General features: G+C 37.8%; 1 protein-coding gene across 3 annotated transcripts in view; it reads left to right on the forward strand.

The window, feature by feature from the left end:
• PSMD1 (proteasome 26S subunit, non-ATPase 1) overlaps window positions 1–10989 on the forward strand; it is a 105085-nt gene that overhangs the window by 22843 nt on the left and 71253 nt on the right. For all 3 annotated transcript variants that reach the window (XM_004262601.4, XM_033425533.2, XM_049712521.1), the window contains 3 exons: window positions 584–780; window positions 1753–1848; window positions 3867–3931. In XM_004262601.4, the coding sequence (XP_004262649.1) occupies window positions 584–780; window positions 1753–1848; window positions 3867–3931 (358 nt within the window). The remainder of the gene's footprint in view (window positions 1–583; window positions 781–1752; window positions 1849–3866; window positions 3932–10989) is intronic.

Consider the following 10989-nt stretch of genomic DNA (forward strand, 5'->3'; position numbering starts at 1 on the left):
CTTTCCAAAGATAACAAACTTTAGGATTAATTAATGTAACTGTAATATTTGTTTTCTACCTATATTTTGTGGTCTCTTAAAAATCTAATGGATTTCTCTATTTGTAGAGAATTCTTTTTAGGAAGTATAGGAATAGATTTCTCTATTTGCCCCATTTATCAAACTCATTTTATAAAAATATGTTTTGTGATATATAGGCTTTTTAAAATGGTATGTCTTGTGTGTATGTCTGTATAACTGACTTTTGCAAATAGAAGTTTATTAGAGTGATCTGCTTGTATCCTGAGGCTGTCTCTACTGCTAGGTGATAATGTAGAAAAAATATTGCCATAATGTCTCCTTTGAAATCTCTGTAGGATTTTGTAGTGTATCCTATCAAGATTTAAAAGGAAAATAGCTGTAAATATATGGATGTACTTCCACATAAACTATTCTTTATGTCTGATGACTTGAAACAATGCTCTCAGAAGCTAATGGTTGTTTTGATAGTTGATGCTAATAGTTAGCACTTCCAATAGGATATGTTTTATTTACTTTACGTACATAACTCGTACTCTTTAATGTTTTGCTTTTCACTCACTAGGGGAAGCAGCTGGCCTGGCCCTAGGTTTGGTTATGTTGGGCTCTAAAAATGCCCAGGCTATTGAGGACATGGTTGGCTATGCACAGGAAACTCAACATGAGAAGATTCTACGTGGTCTTGCAGTTGGCATAGCATTAGTGATGTACGGAAGGATGGAGGAGGCTGATGCTCTCATTGAATCTCTCTGCCGTGATAAGGTCACATATTATTCATCCTTTTTTCCCTGCATTTCCTCACCCTCCAGTTATTATATCCAGCATTTACAGAAACACTTAACCTTTACTGGAAATTATCTTTGTTCCTATCAGAACTCTTAGGCACATTTGTTGATAAAACTTCTCAAAAGATATATAAAGCCTTATAGAATTTAGGAAAGAAAAACACTGATTAAAAGAGGTGAGCAGGGCTAATTTGAGAATTTTAAATTTAATCAAGACTTCAGTGATTTTTCAAATAAGCAGATTTAGAAAAATTCTTTAGAAATATATAAGTTGATTTCTTTTAGAAATAATGTTTTGGGGATGATTTCATAATCATTTAATAAGACATAAAGTTTACTTCATTGTTTTTTCATCAGAAAACAGTGCCAATCTCTATACTTATTTATTTGGGTGAGATTTTTTTCCTTTGCCTTTTGTTTTGTTTTTACAATGGTATTGTATATGGTAGGTAGTCAGTGGTAAACAGTACTGTCCTCTGTAATCTGATAAAAACATCCACTGCTATAGTTTATTGATAAAACTAATTATTTTGCTCACCTATCAGACTACATATCTCTTCCACTCAGTGCTCAGTGGCCAAGAATTAAGTGGTAAGGTAAAAGCAAGTTAGAATGTAGAATTAGAATAGAAGCAAGCTTCTTTGTTGTTTGACAAATGGAAGTTGAGAATCATAGGGCAGTGAGTGTTGGTATTGGGCTTGAGTTTATACTTTATAAAAAGTGTGAGGCAGCATAGGCATGTTGCACAGAATATTGGGAATTAGAAGCAGTTAACTACTACCATATTAGAGTCTTTTAATTCTCCATTTGTGTAGAGAACTGCCAACCACAAAATGGTGCTCCTTGAGTTCATTTCTTACCTAAAACCAGCTCCCCTGATGGATGAAACTAAGCCTGTAGAAGTTACTATCTGAAATAAGTTGATGATTGATATTGAATTATTTCTTAGGATCCAATTCTTCGACGATCTGGAATGTATACCGTGGCCATGGCTTATTGTGGTTCAGGTAACAACAAAGCTATTCGCCGCCTGCTACACGTTGCTGTAAGTACTCTGACCTTTCTTGGATAGGCATGGAAGAGAAAGTTTGCAGACGGACACTAAATGTGCTGATGACTGCACACCCACACCACATAACTATCACCAGCGGCCCCAGGTTCAGATTCTCATTCATGGAGCACAGTCAGCCATAACCTAGCGCCAGGTTCACTTAGCTTTTCAGAAGGATACAGGAAAGGATGACAGTGTGTCTATTTGAATGAAAGTCCTTAAAGTCATTTAGGAGCAACTTCTGAAACTCTATTCCAAGGGGCACCCTCATTTATAAGGGACAGGACCATGTGAATGGATCCAGGAACTTGGACATGCACTAGAACACAGCAGGGAATGACACGGAGTCTTTGGCATCATTGAGCTTAATGGAATACATTGAGCTTAGGGAATACAGATGCCAGAACAAATTAATACAAGTGTAATGAGAGTTGCAACACAGAAAACTCAAACTGCATATCAGCTGCTTCCTTTGAGGAACATGATATGTCTTCCCGTCTGCAAATAAATTGTAAAGCATTCGTCTAGGACTTCAACACACCTCAGGAGAATTGTTCCTGGGTATTCCATATTTATTGTTATGATTGTGTATGGAATTTTCCTCCCATTACATTTTCTGCCAGGTTATTATTGGTGTAAAACAAAAGCTATTGATTTTTTTAGATTTATTTTGTAAACTGGACACCTTATTAAACTCTTTTATTGTGTTTAAAAAAAAAAGACCATGTGAATGTGTGCAGCCACCCCAGGGTAGGGAAATCTAATGAACAATAGGAACGACTTCTTTTTCCAGCCTGTGAAGCTAGCTTCCAGGTACCCCTAAGGGACATGCTCTATGACAGGAGACACGTTGCACAGGAAAGCCAATGCCCATGTTTTCCAACAGGCTTTTTCCACTCAGAGTCACCCAATCCAGGTACAGTTTTTCAGTGATAAATAATGTTGCCTGATAACACAGTGGACGTTCCATATGTCTTAACCCAGTAGGTTTCTACCATCTTGGTGCTGGGAGATGGTAGACCCAAGGTCATCTTCCCATGCAGAAAGAATTTAGAGCTATTATTATTTCTTTCTTCCTAGAGATATTCACATGACACAGTATTTATTAATAATTTATTTATCAGTGCAGCATGTGGTATGTTATAGATGGTTGTATTTTGCTTGAGTTTAGGACATACAGTTTTGAAAACAACATTGAAGGAATGGTTAGATTTTCAACGTGGCCCACAAAAGCTATGGTAGAGCTGAAATAGTCTTTAGAAGTAGCCCTGCATCTTAAACTTCACCAAACTATAAAGGCTTCTAAGCCTTGAAATGAAGAAATTCTCAGATGAATTTTTCTTAATTGGGGTAAGACATTCTAATAGAGGAATACAGTAGTCCCCCCTTACCCACGGGGTATATGTTCCAAGACGCCCAGTGGATGCCTGAAACCACGGATAGTCCATATACTATGTTTTTTCATATACATACATACATACCTGTAATAAAGTTTAACTTATAAATTAGGCACAGTAAGAGAATACCTGAATTGCAGCATCACTACTCCTGTGCTTTGGGGCCATTATTAGGTAAAATAAAGATTATTTGAATATAAGCACTGCAATACCTCATCGATCTGATAACTGAGAGGGCTACTATGTGACTAGTGTGTGGATAGCATATACAACTGAGACACACCAAACAAAGGAATGATTTACATCCCAGGCGGGACAGAGTGGGATGGTGTGAGATTTCATTAGAATACTCAGAATGACATGCAATTTAAAACTTATGAATTGTTTATTTCTGGAATTTTCCATTTAATATTCAGACCACAGTTGACTGTGGGTAACTGAAACTGCTGAAAGTGAAACCATGGATTAGGGAGGTGGCTACGGTAATATACTAATGAGATCTAGTTTACATTTAAATGATGTGGGCCTCTCATATCAGTTTATTCTAGTAATGTGATGAATGTAGTAATAGGATGCATGTAGTATAATGTAATTATCCTTTAAATTTTTTCCTAGGTAAGTGATGTTAACGACGATGTCAGGAGGGCAGCAGTAGAATCACTTGGGTTCATTCTCTTCAGGTAATAATTTCTAACTTCTGATTCTATTTATATTCCATTTCTATTTGTAGTTACTAATTAAACAGAAACTAAATATCTGAGGAAGTATGTCTAGGTTCAGAGTGAGGACCATATAACATTAAAGTTAGTACTGTTCCTCTGAAAAAGAAGCCAGTATGTTTTGAGAGTCTGAGATGCTCTTTGAGAAGCAGTAGTCCTCTTCCCATGTATATTGGTAATTCAAAAGGGATGCTATCTCTCACACAGACTTGTAGAGTTCTTGAAGCTCTTTAATGAGAGTGAAAGGTATTAGGTTTTGTTTAAATGCAAAGGAGTAGAAAATGTGCAGATTTGGAGATGCCCTTGGCATTATAGTATGGTTGTGATTTAGAGGACACACTCCGAAACCAATCTGCCAGGGTTGAATCTTGGCCCTGTCACTTACTAGCTGAGTGACTTTGGGCTTGTTACTTAGCGTCTTTGAACTTCAAATTCCTAAGGGTATAGTAATAGTACCTAAGACTGTTTTTTGACAGTTAAGTGAATTAATATGTCTAAAGTCTTTCGAACTGTATCTGGCACTAGTAAGTGCTATTCGAGTGTGTATGAGTAGTGGCAGTTGCAATAGTTGTGGTAGATGCAGTAGTACTTCTTACAGTAGTTCTTCTCTCCAATTTCATATACACTGTTTCTTTTCGCTTAGGTACTTTATCTTAAAATGCAACATAGGAAAATAAAAAGTATTTCTTTCAGCTCGTTTTTGGGCACTGCTTATTAGAGTTTACTTGTGGTGAAATTACACAGTAAAATAAGTTCTGAAGGTGCATGTAAGATGAGTTTCATGTACTTTTCATCTTTGGTATAGATTGTATATATATTTTTTCCAACAAATATTTACTCAACATCCACTGTGAACTGGTTAGAGGACCTTCTCTAAGATGCAAGATAGGAAGTTAACCATTTACTGCAGGCACTAAATATATTTTTCCTATTGTGGATAAAAATGTTGAATAAAACAGCAAAGCACACATCCATATAGCATGTTAATAGGTTTCTCCTTACACCAGTCAGTTTTGTTGAATGAGGTTGTTCAAAAAAATACTAATCTCCTTTACTGTATTACCTCTAACCTCATTTGTCTAACTTGTTCACAGAGAGACTAGAGAACTTTCACTAAATCCTAAAGTCATAGTATTTATACAGATCTACTAGTCTGGTACCTCTAAAACAGATTATGTGGTTAATTGGTTATTATTGTTTTTAGTAAATTCATAGAAGTATCACGTGTTCATTGATTCCTTTTCTGAGATCTGATAAAACCTATTTGTGTTAAGCTATTCCACATTTTTTCAAAAGATCTACAGCAGGCTCCATAGTTTAAATTTCTTGAGTCCTGTCTCTTTTTGAACACTGGAATATTTAGCCACGTACAGTCCTTTTGTATCTTTGCCATTTTCTGTTTTTGCTCAGATTTGTCAACAGTGGTTCTACAATTATATTCACAAGTTCTGTTTCAGGGAAGTGATTCATTTAGCTTAGAGACTTGAACTCATTTAAGGCACCCAGTCTCTTCACCTGTTTTGCATTTTGATCAGTCTTAACAACGTTACTTTCTATCTTTCTGGTCTAAAAAGCATTCTCCTGAGACAAAAGATGGAAGCAGAATAGAAGTTGAATAGTTCTGTTTCCTTCCTGTCATCTTTGGCATATCATTCTAGCCAACCTGTGATGCTAACCTTTCCTTAATTTTGTTCTAGAGATTAGACACAATTGAAAACCAAAAACAAATGGTTTTATTATTGCTATTCGGGGAGGTTTTTTTTTAATTCTTATTGGAAAACTAGATAATTTGTATATGGAAAATATATTCTTCTAGGTGTGCCCTTAGTAACTATTGGCCTGTATAAAGAATCCTACTCATCATGGTCTCTTCCTGTGTTTTATCTATTCAGTCGGCTACTAACTGTTCCTATTAGTCACTTTATATTTTATATCATATAAATCAGTCACCTAGTGTGTGTATTCTGCCACACAGGAAGTTGAGCTTTCGTGAAAACTGTTTTTCTTCCATTTTTAACCTGACAGTGCTTTGCTCTCTAATTATCAAAATTCATTTCTGCCCTTGTGTTTACTGTAGCTTACACATGTGCTCAGTTCCCAGTTTCAGCAGCAGATGTCTTCCATGAGCTGCTTTTAGGCTTTGCTAAGATCTCTACTACCTAGGATACTCAGATCCAGCTAATGAGTTGTTTTTGTGCTCATTATTTCTAAGGGACCATTCAGAGTTCTGTTGCTGTTGTTTTCTTTTTTCTTCATAATATGATTCTTATAAGAGGTAGAAACTGGAAAAGACTTTATAGGTAACTTTGTCTAAAACTTCATGGATGAAGAAAATTAAATGTAATCAACTTGTCTAAGGAGTTGCAGTTAAAGCCAAGTTCTCTAATTTTAGATTGTTGTCAATTCCCTGGAGTGATTTTTTTTTTTTTTTTTTTTTGCGGTATGCGGGCCTCTCACTGTTGTGGCCTCTCCCATTGCGGAGCACAGACTCTGGACGCGCAGGCTCAGCGGCCACGGCTCACGGGCCCAGCCGCTCCGCGGCATGTGGGATCCTCCCGGACCGGGGCACGAACCCATGTCCCCTGCATTGGCAGGCGGACTCTCAACCACTGCACCACCAGGGAAGCCTTGGAGTGATAACTTTTAAAGGTGAAAAAAACCTTAGAAATAAAACAGTATTCCCATTTTTTTTTGAAGAGAAGAAAATTGAATTCCAAAATTGTTAACAAAACTTCCTGTTGTCATAGAGCTGAATGGTAGAACAGAAATTCAAAACAAGTCTCAGGATAGACCAATGCTTTCTCTACCATGCCTTTACTTCAGAGCGCCTTCTTTCTGAGTGTCTGTGATAGAACATTTTTATTCTCAAATTTCCTTATTAAGTTTAATATTTGGAAAGTTTCTGTACTGTATCCTAAGAATTAGTAAATGTTTTCTGATGTGTCATCGGTTGCTTTCTTAGTGTGCTCCATTTTATCATTTCTTCCCTTTTAAATGATACTTTTAAAATAACCACAGACATTTGGCCCCCTTGAATTGTGTTTTAAGGATTTATTTCTTCTTAATTTTTAAAACTTCTTTTAAAGTGTACTTATTGGACACAAATACTGAAAACATATCAGTAAACACATATTTGTACTTCAGCAACTAAGGTGAAATTGTCTTTGTAGGAAACTAAAAATTTTCATGTGTAGGGCTTCCCTGGTGGCACAGTGGTTGAGAGTCCGCCTGCTGATGCAGGGGACACGGGTTCATGCCCCGGTCCGGGAAGATCCCACATGCCGTGGAACGGCTGGGCCCATGAGCCGTGGCCGCTGAGCCTGCACGTCCAGAGCCTGTGCTCTGCAACGGGAGAGGCCACAACAGTGAGAGGCCCACGTACTGCAAAAAAAAAAAAAAAAAAATTTCATGTATATTATCTCCTTTATTCTTAGGATAGTCCAGGGAGTTGTAGTGTTTTCACTGTTTCTTTCTACTGGTATTTGTGGGTTATATGTTCATAATCTATATGATAAAAATAGAAAATTAAATTGAAAAACATTCTTGCCAAGTTGAAATGAACCTAGTGTAATTTTAATCCAGTAAATAGGTGATTCGTGGGTCCATTGTTATTAGTCTAGTCAGCAGATTTATTGTCACTACTCTGTACAGTACTGTGCTTGGCATTGACTGAAAACTCAGTTGGAATTGAACAGAATCTGAATTATTTCATCTTCACATCGGAAAGGAAAATGAAGAAAGAGGCTAATAGAAGTATTAGTTTTTATATACTTGTTGAAATTAAGTTGCTATAATGGTGAACAAGGTGATGATCTGATATAGACCTTTCTTAAAATTAGATAGGGCTTCCCTGGTGGCGCAGTGGTTGAGAGTCCGCCTGCCGATGCAGGGGACACGGGTTTGTGCCCCAGTCCGGGAAGATCCCACATGCCACGGAGTGGCTGGGCCCGTGAGCCATGGCCACTGAGCCTGCGCATCCGGAGCCTGTGCTCCACAACGGGAGAGGCTAAAACAGTGAGAGGCCCACATACCGCAAAAAAAAAAAAAAAATTAGATAATCTTTGATATCCGTGATCATCTTTGCTATGACTTAAGCTTACAATATAACACTAAATATTTCTCAATTTATACATTAATTTACTTGCAGATATGGATGGATCTCACAAGATCAGAGGGAGATTCTTGGTGCAGATACTTTTTAGACCACAAAAAATGGTTTCTTGAATAGAAATATGTTGCATCATCATAGATCCTTAGCATTTGAAGGAACCCTAGCAATCAGATAGTTACCACCAAATGTGTAAATTATCTTTACAATATCTCCATTCACAATTTTGTATCAATTTGATACATATTCTCTGTGTGCTGTTTTCTGTTTCTGCCTCAGTGTCTGGATGCTGTAACTTCCTTTAGTTTTGTTTTTTTAATTCTTCCTTCTATCTGCATCTTTGTTTTCCCCTCGCATTCAATTAACAATAATAATGGGGCTTCCCTGGTGGCGCAGTGGTTGAGAGTCCGCCTGCCGATGCAGGGGACACAGGTTCGTGCCCCGGTCTGGGAAGATCCCACATGCCATGGAGTGGCTAGGCCGGTGAGCCATGGCCACTGAGCCTGCGCTTCCGGAGCCTGTGCTCTGCAGTGGGAGAGACTACAACAGTGAGAGGCCCGCGTACCGCAAGGAATAAATAAATAAATACGGAGTAGAGTGAAAAAAATTTTTTTCAAAATTATTCTTCTAAATAGGTACAATCTATTCCTTTTCTTTGAAGGTAGAACTATTAAAGAGAGTCCCTTTGTTGCCATAGCAGTGGTTAACTTCGAGATTTGCTTTTAAATATAGATTTCCTTAAAATGTTTTAGAATAGAAATATCAGTTATGTATCAAAATGCTAAAAATTTTGTGCTGTGTTGTACTTTTTCAGAAATAGTTTATATTGGAGTTGTATTTCTTTTTCTAGAACCTTCTGGAAATACTAGAATGATCTCATTAACTAGCTCTCAGCTAACTGTAAGCAAGGAATTTTTTTTCAGGAATTGAAGCTGAACAGCTTAAAGGTCTTATAGTTAATTCTGTGGGTGTGCATATGTTTAAGCACATACACAAATTTGAAGTCAGTATAGAGCATGTGGGAAGATACTCCTTCTAATCTAGATTGTCTAGGGATAGAGCTTTGCCAGTGAGATTGCCATCTCTAGTATTTAAATTTTCTGAAACAATTTTATATGCCATCAGATACCTAAGACACAGTTTGGAATACTGTTGGAGTGATATCTGAAAACTTAATCTCTGACTTGGCAAGAATGTAAATCTTAACATACGCCAAACACTTCATATTAGAGACTGGAACCAAAATAGATAAGAATGACTTTTTTTTTTTTTTTTAAGGAACGTAAATTATTTTGCCTCTTATTCGAGATAACCCATCCCTTTTTTTTTTTAACATCTTTATTGGAGTATAATTGCTTTACAGTGTTGTGTTAGTCTCTGCTGTATAACAAAGTGAATCAGCTATACATATACCTATATCCCCATATCTCCTCCCTCTTGTGTCTCCCTCCCACCCTCCCTATCCCACCCCTCTAGGTGGACACAAAGCACCTAGCTGATCTCCCTGTGCTATGTGGCTGCTTCCCACTAGCTATCTGTTTTACATTTGGTAGTGTATTTATGTCCATGCCACTCTCTCACTTCATCCCAGCTTACCCTTCCCCCTTCCTGTGTCCTCAAGTCCATTCTCTATGTCTGCGTCTTTATTCCTGTCCTGCCCCTAGGTTCTTCAGAGCCATTTTTTTTTTAGATTCCATATATATGTATTAGCATATGGTATTTGTTTTTCTCTTTCTGACTTACTTCACTCTGTATGACAGTCTCTAGGTCCATCCACCTCACTACAAATAACTCAGTTTTGTTTCTTTTTATGGCTGAGTAATATTCCATTGTATATATGTACCACATCTTCTTTATCCATTCATCTGTCAATGGACACTTAGGTTGCTTCCATGTCTTGGCTATTATAAATAGAGCTGCAATGAACATTGTGGTACATGACTCCTTTTGAATTACAGTTTTCTCAGGGTATATGCCCAGTAGTCGGATTGCTGGGCAGTATGGTAATTCTACTTTTAGTTTTTTAAGGAACCTTCATACTGTTCTCCATAGTGGCTATATCAACTTACATTCTCACCAACAGTGCAAGAGGGTTCCCTTTTCTCCACACCCTCTCCAGCATTTATTGTTTGTAGTTTTTTTTGATAATGGCCATTCTGACCAGTGTGAGGTGATAACCTCATTGTAGTTTTGATTTGTATTTCTCTAATGATTAGTGATGTTAAACATCCTTTCATGCGGAGATAACCCACCTTTAACACTGCTGAAAAAAGAGTTGTCACAAAAATGCCTAAAGTTTTAGTGATTTAGGAGTTAAATTTGTAAGGTATACTCTTTCTGGCAGATGACATAGAGCCCATAAGATCTGTAATAGAACCATGTTCTAGGAAAGGATTCTGCAGTTTGAATTTTATATACCTGGTTTTCTTATGCTGAGTGAGCTTCTCCATAGCCAGCATATTTCTTGTGATAATTTTCTTAAACTGTGTTGCCTGGAAGGGAGCAAGGATGGAGCAATAGGTTGAGGCATAAGAATGGGTCAGCCTGAAAAGGAAAGGCTAAGATATGGGCTGTCTTCACTGCAGATTCCCTCAGCCTAAATTTATTCACCATTTATGTGAGTAGCATAAAAATAAAATATCAAGGGCTTCCCAGGTGGCACAGTGGTTAAGAATCCGCCTGCCAATGCAGGGGACACGGGTTTGAGCCCTGGTCCAGAAAGATCCCACATGCCACGGAGCAACTAAGCCCATGCACCACAACTACTGAGCCTGCACTCTGGAGCCCACAAGACACAACTACTGAGCCCATATGCCACAACTACTGAAGCCCACGTGCCTAGAGCCCGTGCTCCGCAACAAGAGAAGCCACTGCAGTGAGAAGCCTGCGGACCGCGATGAGGAGTAGCCCC

Source organism: Orcinus orca, chromosome 7, assembly GCF_937001465.1.
Source record: "Orcinus orca chromosome 7, mOrcOrc1.1, whole genome shotgun sequence".
In the NCBI taxonomy this organism is placed as follows: Eukaryota; Metazoa; Chordata; class Mammalia; order Artiodactyla; family Delphinidae; genus Orcinus; species Orcinus orca.